This window comes from Scyliorhinus torazame, chromosome 20 (genome assembly GCF_047496885.1).
Source record: "Scyliorhinus torazame isolate Kashiwa2021f chromosome 20, sScyTor2.1, whole genome shotgun sequence".
NCBI classification, from domain to species: domain Eukaryota; kingdom Metazoa; phylum Chordata; class Chondrichthyes; order Carcharhiniformes; family Scyliorhinidae; genus Scyliorhinus; species Scyliorhinus torazame.
In genome coordinates this window covers 12,547,163-12,565,860 of record NC_092726.1, presented here as the reverse complement: position 1 = coordinate 12,565,860, position 18,698 = coordinate 12,547,163, and the positions used below count along the sequence as shown (strand labels likewise).

Genomic DNA, 18,698 nt, shown 5'->3' with positions numbered 1-18,698 from the left:
AAAACTGCTCACAATATTCCAAATGGGGCCTGACCAGATGGGAGTCAATTCAGGACAGTTTAAAAAGAGCAACTTGTAAACTCACTCCCAATGAGTTCTCCCAGTGAGCCAGAGAAGACACAGCCATAGTGAGACAGAATCAAGAGTGAGTTTGGGAATTTGAATCTAGGTGGGAATTCGAGGCGTAGCAGTGTTTCTGTTTCTTTTTCCTTTCATTGGTATATTTATTTATTTATTTTCTTTGTTGTTTATTTATTTATTTATTCATTTAATTTTGGGGGGGGAATTGTAATTGTTGAAGTTAACCGAAGGTTTAAGACATGGCAGGAGATCTCAGACCCGTGTCATGCTCCTCGTGTGCGATGTGGGAGCTCAGGGACACGTCCACTGTCCCTGGCTCCTTCACGTGCAAGAGGTGTGTCCAGTTGCAGCTCCTGTTAGACCGCTTGATGGCTCTGGAGCTGCGGATGGACTCACTTTGGAGCATCCGCGATGCTGAGGACGTCGTGGATAGCACGTTTAGCGAGTTGGTCACACGGCAGGTGAAAGGTACTGAAGGAGATAGAAAATGGGTGACCAAAAGACAGAGCAAGAGTAGGAAGGCAGTGCAGGTGTCCTCTGCGGTCATCTCCCTGCAAAACAGATATACCGCTTTGGATACTGTTGAGGGAAATGGCTCACCAGGGGAAGGCAGCAGCAGCCAGGTTCATGGCACCGTGGCTGGCTCTGCTGTGCAGCTGGGCAGGAAGAAGAATGGCAGGGCTATAGTGATAGGGGACTCAATTGGAAGGGGAATAGACAGGCGGTTCTGCGGACGCAATCGAGACTCCAGGATGGTATGTTGCCTCCCTGGTGCAAGGGTCAAGGATGTCTTGGAGCAGCTGCAGGACATTCTGTGGGGAGAGGGTGAACAGCCAGCTGTCGTGGTGCACATAGGAACCAACGATATAGGTAAAAAATGGGACGAGGTCCTACAAGCTGAATTTAGGGAGTTAGGAGTTAAACTAAAACGTAGGACCTCAAAGGTAGTAATCTCAGGATTGCTACCAGTGCCACGAGCTAGTCAGAGTAGGAATGTCAGGATAGATAGGATGAATGCATGGCTCGAGAAATGGTGCAAGAGGGAGGGATTCAAATTCCTGGTACATTGGAACTGGTTCAAGGGGAGGTGGGACCAGTACAAACCGGACGGTCTGCACCTGGGCAGGACTGGAACTGATGTCCTGGGGGCGAGGGGTGTTTGCGAGAGCTGTTGGGGACAGTTTAAACTCATGTGGCAGGGGGATGGGAACCGATGCAGGAAGTTGGAAGGTAGTAAAACAGGGACAGAAACAAAAGGCAGTAAGGGGGAAAGTGTAAGGCAGAGAAGCCATAGTCAAAAATCAAAAAGGGCGACAGTACAAGGTACAGTGACTGAGGGGAGCTCAATGAATAGACCAGGAATACTAAAAGGAATAAAACGGGAAGTGAAAACATTAATGGTAAGCGACGCGGCAGGTTGTTACATGAAGATATGGGTTCAACGACAAGGAAAATTAGGAGAAAGGCTCAGAGGAAATATAACTTAGGAGAGGTTACTGATCGAGGTGTTAAGATTCAGAACAGAGGTAAAAAAGCCAACATAAGTGTACTTTACCAGAATGCTCATAGTATTCGGAATAAGGTAAATGAGTTAATGGCGCAAATCATCGTGAATGACTATGATTTAGTGGCCATTACTGAAACATGGCTAAAGGATAGTCACAACTGGGAGTTAAATATCAGTGGGTGTCAAACTATTCGGAAAGACAGAGTGGATGGTAAGGGAGGTGGTGTAGCTCTGTTATTTAAGGATGACATCCGGGCAACAGTAAGGGATGACATCGGTACTATGGAGGATAAGATTGAATCCATTTGGGTGGAAATCAGGAATAGTAAGGCGAAAAAGTCACTGCTAGGAGGAGTCTATAGGCCACCAAATAGTAACAGGGTGGTAGGGCAGGCAATAAACAAAGAAATAACTGATGCATGTAGAAATGGTACAGCAGTTATCATGGGGGATTTTAATCTACATGTCGATTGGTTTAACCAGGTCGGTCAAGGCAGCCTTGAGGAGGAGTTTGTAGAATGTATCCGCGATAGTCTCCTAGAACTGTATGTAATGGAACCTACGAGGGAACAAGCGGTCCTAGATCTCGTCCTGTGTAATGAGACAGGATTGATTCAGGTTCTCATAGTTAGGGATCATCTCGGAAGAAGCGATCACAATATGGTGGAATTTAAAATACAGATGGAGGGTGAGAAGGTAAAATCAAGCACTAGTGTTTTGTGCTTAAACAAAGGAGATTACAATGGGATGAGAGAAGAACTAGCTAAGGTAGACTGGGAACAAAGACTTTATGGTGAAACAGTTGAGGAACAGTGGAGAACCTTCCAAGTGATTTTTCACAGTGCTCAGCAAAGGTTTATACCAACAAAAAGGAAGGATGGTAAAAAGAGGGAAAATCGACCGTGGATATATAAGGAAATAAGGGAGAGTATCAAATTGAAGGAAAAATCATACAAAGTAGCAAAGATCAGTGGGAGACAGGAGGACTGGGAAATCTTTAGGGGCAACAGAAAGCTACTAAAAAAGCTATAAAGAAGAGGAAGATAGATTATGAGAGTAAACTTGCTCAGAAAATAAAAACAGAAAGTAAAGGTTTCTACAAATATATAAAACAAAAAAGAGTGGCTAAGGTAAATATTGGTCCTTTAGAGGATGAGAAGGGAGATTTAATAATGGGAGATGAGGAAATGGCTGAGGAACTGAACAGGTTTTTTGGGTCGGTCTTCACAGTGGAAGACACAAATAACATGCCAGTGACTGATGGAAATGAGGCTATGACAGGTGAGGACCTTGAGAGGATTGTTATCACCAAGGAGGTAGTGATGGGCAAGCTAATGGGGCTAAAGGTAGACAAGTCTCCTGGCCCTGATGGAATGCATCCCAGAGTGCTAAAAGAGATGGCTAGGAAAATTGCAAATGCACTAGTGATAATTTACCAAAATTCACTAGACCCTGGAGTGGTCCCGGCGGATTGGAAATTAGCAAATGTGACACCACTGTTTAAAAAAGGAGGTAGGCAGAAAGCGGGTAATTATAGGCCAGTGAGCTTAACTTCGGTAGTAGGGAAGATGCTGGAATCTATCATCAAGGAAGAAATAGCAAGGCATCTGGATGGAAATTGTCCCATTGGGCAGACGCAGCATGGGTTCATAAAGGGCAGGTCGTGCCTAACTAATTTAGTGGAATTTTTTGAGGACATTAACAGTGCGGTAGATAACGGGGAGCCAATGGATGTGGTATATCTGGATTTCCAGAAAGCCTTTGACAAGGTGCCACACAAAAGGTTGCTGCATAAGATAAAGATGCATGGCATTAAGGGGAAGGTAGCAGCATGGATAGAGGATTGGTTAATTAATAGAAAGGAGAGAGTGGGGATTAATGGGTGTTTCTCTGGTTGGCAATCAGTAGCTAGTGGTGTCCCTCAATGATCAGTGTTGGGCCCACAACTGTTCACAATTTACATAGATGATTTGGAGTTGGGGACCAAGGGCAATGTGTCCAAGTTTGCAGACGACACTAAGATAAGTGGTAAAGCAAAAAGTGCAGAGGATACTGGAATTCTGCAGAGGGATCTGGATAGGCTAAGTGAATGGGCTAGGGTCTGGAAGATGGAATACTATGTTGACAAATGTGAGGTTATCCATTTTGGTAGGAATAACAGCAAAAGGGATTATTATTTAAATGATAAAATATTAAAACATGCTGCTGTGCAGAGAGACCTGGGTGTGCTAGTGCATGAGTCGCAAAAAGTTGGTTTACAGGTGCAACAGGTGATTAAGAAGGCAAATGGAATTTTGTCCTTCATTGCTAGAGGGATGGAGTTTAAGACTAGGGAGGTTATGCTGCAATTGTATAAGGTGTTAGTGAGGCCACACCTGGAGTATTGTTTTGGTCTCCTTACTTGAGAAAGGACGTACTGGCACTGGAGGGTGTGCAGAGGAGATTCACGAGGTTAATCCCAGAGCTGAAGGGGTTGGATTACGAGAAGTTGAGTAGACTGGGACTGTACTCGGAATTTAGAAGGATGAGATGCGATCTTATAGAAACATATAAGATTATGAAGGGAATAGATAGGATAGATGCGGGCAGGTTGTTTCCACTGGCGGGTGAAAGCAGAACTAGGGGGCATAGCCTCAAAATAAGGGGAAGTAGATTTAGGACTGAGTTTAGGAGGAACTTCTTCACCCAAAGGGTTGTGAATCTATGGAATTCCTTGCCCAGTGAAGCAGTAGATGCTCCTTCATTAAATGTTTTTAAGATAAAGATAGATAATTTTTTGAAGAATAAAGGGATTAAGGGTTATGGTGTTCGGGCCGGAAAGTGGAGCTGAGTCCACAAAAAGATCAGCCATGATTTCATTGAATGGTGGAGCAGGCTCGAGGGGCCAGATGGCCTACTCCTGCTCCTAGTTCTTCTGTTCTTATGTCCTTCTGCAGCCTCAACAGTACATCCATGTTCTTGTATTCCAGCCCTCTCGACATGAATGCTAACATTGCATTTGCCTTCTTAACTGCCAACTAAACCTGCACGATAACCTCAAGAGAATCTTGAACTAGGACTCCCAAGACCCGTTTGTGCTTCTGATTTCCAATGCCTTTTCCCATTTAGATAATAGTCTATGCCTCTTCTTCCTACAAAAGTGCATTTCCTCACACTTTTCCATCATTAAACCCTTCATTACTTGTCCATTACCATGCTCTTCTGTCTTGCACCATCACCCCTTTTGTCATTTAATCCCTCCTGCCTTCAGCCTCATGGCCTATCTATCTCTGTCTTTGCTCCAATCCATTCCCTGTTTCGGTTCCTCCTCAAAAAACACAAATAACAGGGCAGCAAGGTGGCGCAGTGGTTAGCACTGGGACTACGGCACTGAGGACCCGGGTTCGAATCCCGGCCCAGGTCACTGTCCGTGTGGAGTTTGCACGTTCTCCCCATGTCTGCGTGGGTCTCGCCCCCACAACCCAAAGATGTGCAGGGTAGGTGGATTGTCCATGCTAAATTGCCCCTTAATTGGAAAAAAAATAATTGGGTACTCTAAATTTATTTATTTTTAAAACACAAATAACTTGGCCCAGTTCTGCTGCAAAGCCACCAACCTGGACCCCAATCCTGCTTCCCCCTTCACAGGCACAGTCAGTTCTGCTGAGCACATCCAGCACTTTTCTGTTCATATATTCGGTCTTTGTTAACAATCCCAAAACATTGAAATTCCATTTCGGAAAGTAAAAGCAAAAGATTTCACAGACCCCCAAAAAAACAGTTCTTTCCCAACAGGAGCAACACAGACGTCTGATCCAGCAATAAATTTCAGTCGATAATGGCCCAAATCTCATGTGCTGTAACCATTCTCTGAAAACCTTCTCTTTAATACATCAGATATCAACTCTGGCTGGGAGGTGAACATAGGGAAAGAGCGGCCCTTGCCAGTGTGTGGTGCGGCATTGTTAATGGGGTAAAATTAAACCTTTGTCTGGTCTTACAAGCTGTAAAATAGTTCAGTCGGAATGCAATTTTGACACATGCAGAAATACCCAAACCAGAAGTCTTCTTCAGGCTCCATTAAAATGACACGGCTCACCATGATCAGAGAAAACCTCCGACTCCCTTCCCCCTCACCACATCCTTACACTCAAGTTGACCACTTGCTCACTCGCTGTGGACGCATAGGATAGATGATTCCTGGACAGGCCTGGCAATTTTCAGGGTATCCAACTTCATTGGCAACTCTCAAGATGTCCATCGAGCTTTTTAACTGAAATCGACGATATTCCAAACAAACCTCACCATTCCAACCCAAGAGTCCTTGCATCTTTCCATCTCCTGTCAATGGAGAAGTACAATTCGGGGAAAGCACGACCATTAAAATATTTGACCCATCCATTACAGTTTTTAGTTTATTTTCTTAAGAACATCATAAGCAGAGTCTTATATTTACATCATCAAATATCAAAGCACATAAAATCAGGAGAACGTCAGAACTCTGAAGTTTAGATGTTTGAGTTTCAATGGCCACAGGCTGTCCAGAGCTATATATTATTTTAAAAACTCAACAAGGGGCCACTTAAATGTTTGTCTTAATCCTTCTTTGTCTTTTTGTTCTTCCAGACTCGAACCTGTCGCCTCAAGGTCCATCACCTGACAAGAGGATATCGTTCTATGGTGAGTGAGGTGCTTCGAGATGTATGTTGGGTATAGCCGAGCGAGCCACTGTGCTAATGACGTTCCGACTCACACCCGGATCCACGTTGCCCGCCTCTGGTTCTTCCTGTAGAGGGGCCTCGTACCGCTTGTGTATGTGAAGAGTCTGATGTGCTTTGCAGTACCCAACCAGAGGCTGATCATAGTTGTAAAAGGCTGTGATGTTCATGGGCAGCGGAGTCTGTCAGGGGGAGAAAAATAGAAGAGAATGTTAGCGTTATCACAACTGATCTCCTGAGCAGAGATGAGGTCTTGTTTGCAAAAGTAAGATGCTTCAAACGACTTCAGAGCAATGTCTATGAGCAAGGAAGCACGGGGCAGCACGGTAACCTTGTGGGGCAGCACGGTAGCCTTGTGGATAGCACAATTGCTTCACAGCTCCAGGGTCCCAGGTTCGATTCTGGCTTGGGTCACTGTCTGTGCGGAGTTTGCACATCCTCCCCGTGTGTGCGTGGGTTTCCTCCGGGTGCTCCGGTTTCCTCCCACAGTCCAAAGATGTGCGTGTTAGGTGGATTGGCCATGCTAAATTGCCCTTAGTGTCCAAAATTGCCCTTAGTGTTGGGCGGGGTTTCTGGGTTATGGGGATAGGGTGGCGGTGTTGACCTTGGGTAGGGTGCTCTTTCCAAGAGCCGGTGCAGACAATTTAGCATGGTCAATCCACCTAACTGCACATCTTTGGGTTGGGGGGGTAAAACCCACGCAGACACGGGGAGAATGTGCAAACTCCACACAAACAGTTACCCAGGGCCGGGATGCGAACCCGAGTCCTCAGCGTTGCAGGCAGCAATGCTAACCACTGTGCCACCGCGCTGCCCTATAAAGGAGGTATGTTGGCAGTAATGTGTTGATACAAGGCAAAATTCTGCAACCAGTTGGCACACACCTAAACTGAGGAGAGAAGAGGATGAACAAATGGTCTTGAATTAACGACTTACAGTTGGTTCATGTCCCGCCAAGGGAGATTGATAATGCTGTAAAATTAAATTTTCGAAGACGCAGTCGTGCATGCTAATGTTGAAATTGTGATGCAATGGCATAACTAACAGAGTAGGCTAACCCCTCCCAGAAGACAGAGGGCCGATTTAATGGGGGAGTGTTATGGGCGAAGGTTTAGAAAACTCCAAAGTATATCATGGAGTTCACCTGACCTACAATTGTTCATAGATTTTGGTTATGAGGAGCACAATGGCCAACTTTTTAAGTGTTATTCAACAGAGGGCTTAAACACTTTTAAACAAAACAAAGTTTTGAATTCAGTTAACATTTTATAAACATCCACAATAAGCATTTGTATCAACTACAAACATAAATACCCCACACAGCTACAGTACTCTGTATTGAATAACTTCCCTTTACCTTTTCACTCAAGTCACAACATCCATAAACCAGATAAAAACCCTTTTACCCAAAAAGTAGGTTTGAATTCTTTCCAGAAAAAAAGTTAGCACTTTTAAATTATCAAGTGATCTGGACACCTTTTAACATGCAGAGAGAGAGAGTTTCCAAGATCCTCGTAGTCTGAATACAGCAGCCAAAAGTCTAAACCGAAAGTAAAACTCAGAACCACACAACAGCTTCCAGCTCAAAAACGAAAGTAAAAACCAGTTCCACAGCCCAGCTCCACCCACACAATGACATCACTCAAGCCATGTGATAATACACACATTTCTTAAAGGGACGTTTGCATGACAGGGAGAAACAGAGTCCCATTTTGGGCTCGTGTAGCGAGGTGTTTCAACGCTTGCAATGCCGAGAACAACCCCTCTATTAAACGGGACTCTTTCTTTTGGCCTCAGTTTCTCAATGCAGGAGGAGAAATGCCTCAATCCCCTCAACCACGGCCTTCAGATCCCCCTCTCTGCCCCAACTTACCTATTAGGGGCCATCAGGCATCCCCAAAACCCCACCTCTTAAGGGCTAAACCAGGGTGCCCGGGTGGCATTGCCATGGTAACACCCTGCCCAGAACCCGACCACCCGGGGGCTCCAATAGCCTCGGACCCCCCCACCCCCCCCTCCCCTGACAGGTGCTGTTATGCTGGTCCACCTTTATTTAGACTAGCAGTAAATGCCGCCAAAGCAAGGTCTCTGAGGTGCAGGCGTTCAATCCCAGGCCTCAGGAACATCGGGGGCTAACTGCTCGCTTAAATACGTAAATCTAGATCCCTCCCAGTGAGGGAGAGATCCAGATTGTGACGTTGATCTGGCGAGGCGTTCCGAGCATTGCAAACGCGAGATTTAACAGCCTTGTTGCATGACAGAGTTGGTATTAGGGATGATAACCTGTAACTAGTGGAGTGCTCCAGGATGAGTTCTGGGGCCACAATTATTCGCAATGTATATTATTGACTTGGACAAGTGAAGTGAATGTGCTATTGCCAAGTTTGCTGATGACACAAGAATAGGTGGGAAGGCAGGTGGTGAGGATGACGCAGAGTGTCTACAGAGGGATACAGACAGATTAAGTGAGTGGGCAAAATCTTGGCAGCTGGAATATAATGTAGGAAAATGTTAAGTTATGCACTTTGGGAGGAATGGAGAAAGACTGCAGAAAGCTGCAGCACAGAGGGGATTTGGGGAGCCTCATGCATAAATCACAAAAAGCTAGCGTACAGGTTCAGCAGGTAATTGAGAAGGCAAGTGGAATGTTGGCCCTTATTTTGAAAGGAATAGGGTATAAAAATAGGGAAATCTTGCTCAAACTATACAAGGCACAAGTTAGACTACACCTGATAGAATACTGGGAACAGTTTTGGTCAAGTAAAGATATACTTGCATTGGAGATAGCCCAGAAAAGGTTCACTCCGTTGATCCTGGGTTTCGAAGTATTTTCTTCTGAGGAGAGGATGAATAGGTTGGGCTCCATGCTCATTGGAGATTAGAAGACTGAGAAATGGCCTTATTGGGACATAAAGGGTTCTCCGGGGGTTTGATATGCTGAGAGGTTGTTTCCCCTTGTGGGACAGTCTCCGACCAGGGGGCTTAATCGCAGCTAAGAGGTCACCCATTTAAGGCAGAGATCAGGAGGAATTTCTTCCCTCAGAGGGTAGTGAATCTGTGGATTCATTACCGCAGAGAGCTGTAGCGGCTGGGTCATTAAGTACGTTCAATAAACAATTATTGAAATTAATAAAGCATGAAGGAAGACTTGAATTTGTCTCGCAACTCCCACCATGGCTTCTGGATGCCCTGAAGCAATGTACAGCTGCTGAAGTACTTTGTTGTCACTGCTGTATTGTAGGAATGGTGGCAGCCAATCTTTACACAGAGAATTGGAAGCAGAGGGAGTGTTTCTCCGCCCCCCCATGTTATCCAATAACTATCCATCAGCAAACAGGTAATGGGGCCATTACCTTTATAGAGAGCTCGCCGCGTGCAACCTGTTCCCCACATCACCACACTGCTTCATTGGCTGTCAAGCACTTTGGGGTGTTCTGAGGCCAAGAATGATGGTCCCAACACTGATGTGGTGAGCCAGCCGAAGGCCCATTGACTTCGGCGGGAACGGACAATTCATCCAGGGGCGGGGCCGGAAAATCCCACCCTTTATCTCGGAGTCTATAAAACACTGTGCAATAGAGGGGTTAAGTCTGCCGCAACACTTGGATGCCCACTATACGACATGGAAAAGCATGAGAGCAGGGGGAGGCGCAAGACTTGCATCCTATTTATTGGTCTGGATGGGTGATGGTTTTGTGGATTTTCACTGTGGCCCCAGGCAAGAAATGACAAGAAGAAAATTTCAGTGAAGGACGACAACAGGAATAGATAAAAAGAGGCCAGGTGGATAAGCATCAGCCCCCAACCATACCACTATGCTTCCTTCACCACAATGTGCCTGGGCTCTGATTGAAAAAATATTCAATTTTTAAATATCGCTCTCAGAATCACTGAATTACACTTCAATAACAATATACTCCTTCAGCGTAATCTGGCAATTAATGATGTTTTATGAGCTATTAATCTTTTATTGCTAATCTAAGCATTCATGCGTATCATCTAGTGTCTGTCATCTTTAATTAGACATGCCAACTGATTTTTCAATTAAAATCTAATTGACGTTTGAGTTTTAATTGCGTTTTTACTTTGCGTTCCAGTTTAACGATAGCAGGAAAAATAAGGACCAGACCTTGTCGTATTCAAAGACAGAACCCACATGATGTTAACCACTTTGGTATTCTTACCGATCTCTTTTTTTTTTAAAGAGGAAGGCAATTTGCTCTGTCGCCTCGTCCACCTCTATCTCAGTAAACTGCTCTATCCTTATTAACCTCCGGGATTGTTCCTCCAGTTCTGGTCCCTTGAGCAACCCTGATTTTAATTGCTTCATTTCTGGTGGCCATGCCTTACGTCGGCAAGATCCTAAGCTCTGGAATTGCCTCCTGAAATCTCTCTGCTTGCCCACCTCGCTTTCCTCCCTGTGGAAGCCCCTCAAAACCTGCCTCTTCCCGACCGAGGTCGTGGGTTGTCTTCCTGGATGTCTCATCTGGTCCGGTGTCGAATCGTGTTGGATAATGGTCCTGTGGAGTGCCTTGGGTGCCACGTAGAAGCAGGTCGTTGTTGTTTGGCAGAAACAGGTCTTGTGCGTAAAGTGGGTGGTATTTAATCGACCGCTAGTTATGTTTTCCTGTTCATTATTCAGGCCTATTGCAGTCCGTGCTGTTGGAACGGGAATGGGCAATTTGGACGGATGATAGTGTGTTGGCCTCTATTTTAAGGGGTTGGACTATGCCAAAGAATAGAATTCCCACAGTGCAGAAGGAGGCCATTTGGCCCTTCGAGTCTGCACCGACTCTCTGAAAGAGCACCCTACCCCTAACCCCATAACCCCACCTAACCTGCACATCTTTGGACACCAAGGGGCAATTTAGCATGGCCAATCTTCCCAACCTGCTGGGAAGAGCTGTGGGAGGAAACTGGAGCATCCGGAGGAAACTCACGCAGACAAGGGGAGAAAGTGCAAATTCCACACAAAGTCGCCCAAGGTTGGAATTAAACCGTGGTTCCTGTTGCTGTGAGGCAGCAGTGCTAACCACTGTGCTGCCCGAGTAGAGAAGTCTTCTTGCATTAAATATGGAGCTTTGGTGAGACCACAGCTGGATTGTTCTGTGCCACTTCAACCTCGTCACCGAAGCAGAAGGTATACTTGGCTTGAAAGGGAGGGGGAGGGGGGGGGGGGGGTCGACGGAGCATCACGAAATTGTCCCTGGGATGTGAGGATTATCAGATGAGGAGCGATGGACTGGAGTGGACCTACATTCCCCAGAGTTTAGGAGAGGGAGTGGTGCTCTCATTGAGGCAAAACATCCTTCGCACTGATCCTGTCGAGCTCTCCGAGAGGCCGTTTTTCCTGGTTTGAGGGTCTTCAACTCGCGGGTCATGGTCTCAGGATAAGCCATTTTGGACAGAGATGAGGAAAAATTTCTTTACTCAGTGGTTTGTGAATCTTTGGAATTCTCTATCCCAGAGCTCAAGCTGTTGAATATATTATTTCGGCGATCAATACACTTTTGGACATTCAGGGAAATGGGGAACCGGGATTGGGTGGGCAAGTAGATTTGGTGGAGAAGATCCCTCATGGTCTTCTAATTGGCAGAGCAGAATCAAGGGCCTGTATGGTGCGCACCTGGTACTACTTATGCTCTCCTGTTCCAAGTGTTTACATCGCGCTCTCTGAAATTATGTGATTGATTTGACTTCAATTACCACTTGTGTATGCCTTTCCTGCTCCAATGGCCCTTTGCGTGAAATATGTCTCCGAACCTCCCTCTTTATTCTAGGTAGTGCTAACATTGAGCAAACGCCCCTTTGGCAGTGATGAACCTTTCAGTGGAAAGCTATCTGTTCTGAAGAAGCATTACATTCGATCTGGTATGTTAACCCTGTTTGGCTCTCCACAGATTCTGCCAGACCTGCTGAGCATTTCCAGCACTTTCTGTTTCCATCAGTGGGAATAACCTTTCATTATTTATTCCCCCAAACCCTTTCATCGTTTTCAACACTGCATGAAATTCTCCTCTTAACTTTCTCTGCTGCAGAATCTGTGGGTTTTTCAAAATATCACTGCGAGCACATTCTCTGATCTCCGATTTCATTGCATCCCATCTAAGTTAGTCTTTTATTGTTCCTCTGATATCATAGAATCCCGACAGTGCAGAAGGAGGCCATTCGGCCCATCGTGCCTGCACTGACCTTCCGAAGGAGCACCCCACGTAGGCCCAATTCCCCACCCCAATCCCTGTAACCTTGGGCATGGGCAATTTACCATGGCCAAATCGCCTAACCTGCACATTTTTGGACTGTGGGAGGAAACCGGCGCACCCGGAGGAAACCCACACAGATGCGGAGAGAACATGCAAACTCCCGCACAGTCACCCAAGGCAGGAATCGGTCCGGGGTCCCTGGCACTGTGATGCAGCAGTGCTAACCATTGTGAAGCTCTCTCTATGTGGATTCCCTCAAACTATACCTAGTTCTTTAACCGACCCGTGAGGCTGAAGTAAGATTATTGCAATGCAGAGCAAGAGGCTGTGATGCTTCAATATCTAACAATGAGGGAACAATAAAATTGAGATGAAATAAAACTTGGAAGAAGGAAATAAAGTAGCAGTAATTTCACTTGGAAGACGAGCCATAAAATTTTCCTGCGATGTCCTCTTTTCAAAGCAGAATGGCTCCAACCAGGGGACAAGATCCTGCTTATTATCTCTGATGTTGTACGACACGGCATGCTGGGACTGGAGTCTTTCGGCCTTGGCAGGGTTCCGAGACTTGGCCACAAAGCTTAAAGTAGTCCAGCATTGCTAGACACATTGTGATAAGCCACCTTTACTTCCTATGTCGGCAACATTCGCAATACATTGCACGACAAGACTGAAAAGGTTGAGAGGCAGAAACATTTTTTTTTTTTAACGGTTACAAAAAGAAAATTTCCCATCAAGGGTCAATTTAGTGTGGCCAATCCAACTGCCCTGCACACCTTTGGGTTGTGGGGGTCTGACCCACGCAAACACGGGGAGAATATGCAAACGCCACACGGACAATGACCTGGGGCTGGGATCAAACCCGGGTCCACAGCGCCGAGAGGCAGCAGTGCTAATCACTGCACCACCGTGTCGCCCTATTTTTAAATTTTAAGTAAATATTACTTTGATCCTTTTGGCATGGCTGCGGGATTTACAGTGCGCTCCGTGGGACGACTTGCTTCCCAATTGACAAAAAGCTCAATGAATCACACCTGATCCTTGGGGACAAGTGGATGTAATCTATCGGTGAAGGCGCTCGATTTCAATTAGCCACGAGTCAGTACGCTAAGCTGAGTGTGACAGCACTCCAAAACCGGTCACGTTCTCCGCAAGTGTATCTCAGTAATTGGTTGAGAAATAAAAGAAATGCTCGCTCGGGAATGTGGTGAACGCTGAAATAATTCAATTACATAAAATCTCCCTGGAACAGTTTGAAACATTGCACAAAGGTAAATTTGAGCCGACAAATCGAGCAGAGCTTCGGGTAAATCTGCCACGCGAACCTGCGACTCCAGGTCACTCGCGCCAAGGGGCCGGTTTAGCTCAGTGGGCTAGACAGCTGGTTTGTGATGCAGAACAAGGCCAGCAGCGTGGGTTCAATTCCCGTACCGGCCTCCCCGAACAGGCGCCGGAATGTAGGGACAAGGGGCTTTTCACAGTAACTTCATTCTTGTGACAATAAAAGGTTATTATTATTATGATCCTGTTTTTGCACAGAGCATTGACGGGTAGAGTTGAACAAAGCTCGCTCAGTTCCTGCTTGGGCATCTGCAGGTGCACCCCTCCTCGGGGAGGAGAAGAGCACCAGAGTGAGAAACATGCGGTCCCTGCTGTCCTTATAGTAAATCGTTCTTCAGTAAAGGGTCGCTAATCACCTGTGTTATGCTGATAGCTAGATTAGCCTCACATCATCTTATTATTGTAAGGGTTTTCACGTGGGTTTTCATGCTGATAATAAATGTAAATAATCTAATTGCTAACACTCATCGGGGAGAGTGGGAGTCAGAAAGGTGCACACATTTTTTTTCATCCTAATTTGAGTATTTTTTCCCGAATCAAAACAAACAGGTTAAATTTTAAATCCTCTAATTATCACATATGTTCTGTTGTTAGTAATTAAAATGTTTCTTGCAGTTTTGAGACACCCAGGTACCATTTGAGAAAACACCGAATTCGTACAACGGTTGGTCACACCCGAAGCGTGCTGGGTTTGGGATTCTGCCCCCCCTCCCCCTCCCCCCCTCTCCCCCTGTTATCCCCAGACAGGTGCCCTGCTCTTAACTGGAGACCCACTGGTGAGCTAACCCTCAGATGCCCCACCTGCAGCCCGTGGGAAACATCACACTTTCCTTCCAGACTTCTGCCAATGTCCTAAAGACCCTTTGTCAACAGCAACTCCTGATAAGGATGCCTCCACCCATCAAACTTCAGCAACCTAACTGTGCTATCAAATTCCTTGGACCACGGAAGTACAAGACTGTCTGTATTCATGCCTTGGGTCTCCAGTTGCCCCTCCCCACTGTTGCTAAATAGCAGGTCACTCCCCCCCCCCCCCCCCGCCCCCAGCTGGTTCATCCTGGTTTACTGCCTTGCTGCATTTACCCAGTGCTTAAAAATTCTATGGGATAGAAGTTAAATTTACAGGTCAAGACATTTATATAAGTCAAGGTCATCGATATACATACAATAATTTATAGTTCTTTCACAGGATAATGGACATTGTTGTGAGATTCAATCGCCAAAGTACCATCAGAAATATTCGAGAATATTATTACTAAGAATGGAAATTAACTGTTTCAGTCAATTTAAATCATCAGGACTGATATAAACAAGGCAAATTTCCTGAAGTTATGAATTCTCCAATTCAGGGCAGGAGGTCTACTAGCATAACAAGGACAGCAGTTGGGGTGTTACAATGATGTGAGTCATGTGTGATCTGGAGATAAAATATACGCCCGTCCCCTGATCCAGTGAAATCCACTTCCCGGCAGTGTTAGCTGGCAGGATCTTCTAGTGGAGCGTGCGAACAAAAGTAAACCCTCTTGAACCCGAGGATTCCGCCACGGGCCAATGGCGGGCCGCCTCCGCAAATCACGCCAGGAAAAAATCTTGCCCTTTTCGTGTTGTTGATTTACAGGAAGCCTTGGAGCCTCTGACCAGGTCGTCAAACACATGGGTGTTCATGCGATTGATAACTCTCCTGTGATGCGAGTTGGAAAGAACGCAGGCGTGTGCGTGTTACTGTTGAAAGGATCATAATTGCCTGTTACAGCATCAAACAGCCTGCTGTAATTTGGTCACAAGGCTTGTCTGTGATGGTCATGTGGACAAGGTGTTGCAATTGGGTCATCAATGTGGACCTCAACTTAGAAAGCCTTCACCTCCAGGGCCTTTCCTTTCTCCTGCTCGGGGACTCAAAGAGTAGGCACTCCTCCCTTTGAGTCAGAAGGCTGTGAAGTTCCGCTTCGTGTACCTGAGTGCACAAATCTCGGCTGACACTCAAATGCAACACTGAGGGAATGATGCGCTGCCATGATTTGGACGAGGCCCTGAACTCAGCATCCTTCTGCCTTGTGGGGTAGACCAAAAGAATTCTATTAGGAAGAAGGTGCAGCAGGGTCACCCCTCTTGCCCTGGCCAAAATGAAGCCCTCAATCAAATGAGACAGCTTGTCCGCCCATCCTCACATTGCTGCTCTTTGTGGGAACTTGCTGTGTGTGAATTGGCTGTTGCGTTTCCTCCATCACAATGGTGACGACCCTGGGAAATTACTTCATTGGCTGGAAAGTGCTTGGGCATGTCCTGAGGTCATAAAAGGCGCTTTGTCAATGCAAGTCTTCCTTTCTGTTGCAACCCACCCGATTATATTCATCACAAGTACCTGAATGGGTATTTCACCCGATATCAGTTTTGGCCAGTCCTAACGTTGACTTCCGTCATTTATTTCATCATCGTCCCCATCCCCAACTGCGCAGGTGACCTAGCTATGAAGACCTTTACTGATTCTGCTGGATTCTTTACCCATCATAATTCAGTCTTAAGTTAGACTGAGTTAATATAAGTTGACTGTTGTTAACTTTTGTCTCCACTGGGACCTGCCTGCGATGAGAATGGTGAAGAAAGTAACCATTATTAACTTTGCACATCAAACACAAGGCAGCTAACTTGTCGAGATCTAGCAGCACTGATTGGGCTGTGATGTTTCAGGGAGCTGGAACGACCACAGGATGGAATTTCAACACATGTACAGAGTAGTATAAAAATACAGAGGCTCAAGGAAAACATCAACCATGAAATCTCTCTTGACATCAAACGTGTTTATCAAACCAGGCAAATAATTGACTTCAGGCCACGACGCGAACACAGTGACCTGGTTACTGCTTGCATGTTAACTACTGAAACATTGAAGGCTGAAAAAAAAATACCATTGGATGTCAGGGGAACTTTGCTGGCTGGCTGCCTTCACATCGATTCCCAGCAACTTTACAATTAAACCGACTTGCCCTTGTCACAAAAACAGAAATGTTGGGCAGGGTGGCGGAGGTTGGGGGGGGGGGGGGGGGGGGGGTTGGGGGATGGAAATCTAATTCAGAGAATTCCATTTCACCCCGTGAAGAATGATGGGTGTTTTGGGGGTGAAGAATTGCACTGTTACTTGTGTGAACATTATCCGGTGGGAACTTTAGCTACATAGGTTACATGCTACATCGGTTACATGCTGGAGAAACAGAATTGCAGTGGGGCAGAAGGGGGCCATTTGGCTTATCGGCTGGGATTTTTCGCTGACTTCTTGTTCCTTTTTACAGCGGGAGCAGTTTCTCCCCGTCTACTCTGTCCAGCCTCCTCATGATTTTGAACATCTCTATCAAATCTCCTCTTTGCCATCTTCTCTCCGAGGAGAACAGTCCATCGTGCCCTGTTGTGTGGAGGAGGACAACACCTCTTGTGCCAACTCGAGGCCATTCAGCTGGATGCGCCCAGGAGGTAAATCGGTTAACAAACGGTGAGTCGAATTCCAGTGACTGGGAAGAAAAAGGGATACAAGGCTCACCGTTCAAGGCAGGAGAACCCAGAGCGAGAGAGAGAGAGACAGAGAGACCAGGATCAACTCTCCAGTTAGACGTGGACGAAGCACACCCCTGCCCCAGGCCTGATCAACCTGAGGACCGATGGGTAATCTCACACGTGCGCGAGAAAAGGTTTAGTTTATGTAATCATGGTATTTCGCCAGTAAATTGCAATAAAGCATTGTGATTGTCAAAACTGAAATTTGTGTCTTGGGGTCGTTACCCGATACCACTGATCGGCGTGTGGGACATGATTCCGGACACAGGCTCGTGGTCTACATGCCCCAATTAATAAAGCTCAGGATTCTCCACGCTTTATCAGTTGCTGTCTCCGCCAGTCCACCTCCACCTTTAATGATCTTTGCACATATCCACCCAGCTCCCTCTGCTCCTGCACCCGCTTCAGAATTTTACCCCTTATTTTATATTGCCCACTTTCACCCAACCTGAGCCTTCTGCAGTCTTGCCTCAACTAAATCTATCCGCAGTGTAATTCTCCACTGCATTCTCCCTCATAGGCAAATCCAGCCTCCCTTTAAGGGCAAGCATTGGGTGTGAAATAATGGATTGGAGAAGCGAGCTGCAAGCACGGGCGACCGGCAAATCAGATGCTTCATTGTCCATCCTGGACTTGCTTTATCACTTCAGAGGATAGGTAGGGGTCAACAATGTTTGCTTGGAACTGGAGTGACATTTCGGTCTCGACTGAAAATGGACAGCACATATCTTTCATTAGTGCAGCACACAGGTCTTGTCAGGGGCACTACTGCAGGAAGGGTAGCAAGGAGTTGAATTGGCATGCAAAATTGCTGGTGGAACCTCTCATATCAGACAGAAGGCGTTTGGCTTCAGCAGCGGGCTTGCTTTTCCAAGCTTCACAGTGGTCTGTCGGCTGTTGGCACTCCTGTCCAACCGGTAGAGGGAGAGTAACGGGGAGAGAGAGCCCGTGTATTTGGATTTTGCAATCGGAATAATGGTGAGACTACCAGCGCTCACTGTTCTGAAGGAATACATTGGACAGCAACTTCTGATGTCCACACGTGTGCAGTTAAGCAAGCAAGTCTCTCTTGGAATTTACCTGCTCCTCCACAAACTTTGCTACTCCTCATTAAAGTACACGAAAGGCTAAATGTTGTGGCACTTATGCATAGAATTAGTGAGGCTGGTGCATTTTGATGTCAGTGATGAAGTAATTATTTTAATGACCGACAAATAACCTCTCTGGCACTGAAAATCGATTTTTGCAAGTTTAGAGACATACTCCTTCAGATGGTGGTTATTGTTGAATTTTTTTTTTTAAACTACCGATGTGTTTTTAAAA

The 18,698-nt window shown here is 46.0% G+C and overlaps 1 protein-coding gene across 1 annotated transcript in view; it reads right to left on the bottom strand.

Moving 5' to 3' along the window:
- Window positions 1–5,964: 5,964 nt before the first annotated feature.
- LOC140396869 (leucine-rich repeat transmembrane neuronal protein 4-like) overlaps window positions 5,965–18,698 on the bottom strand; it is a 153,174-nt gene continuing 140,440 nt past the window's right edge. Inside the window, exon 3 of the mRNA XM_072485667.1 lies at window positions 5,965–6,467. Within this exon, the coding sequence (XP_072341768.1) occupies window positions 6,243–6,467 (225 nt within the window). The 3' untranslated portion in view covers window positions 5,965–6,242. The remainder of the gene's footprint in view (window positions 6,468–18,698) is intronic.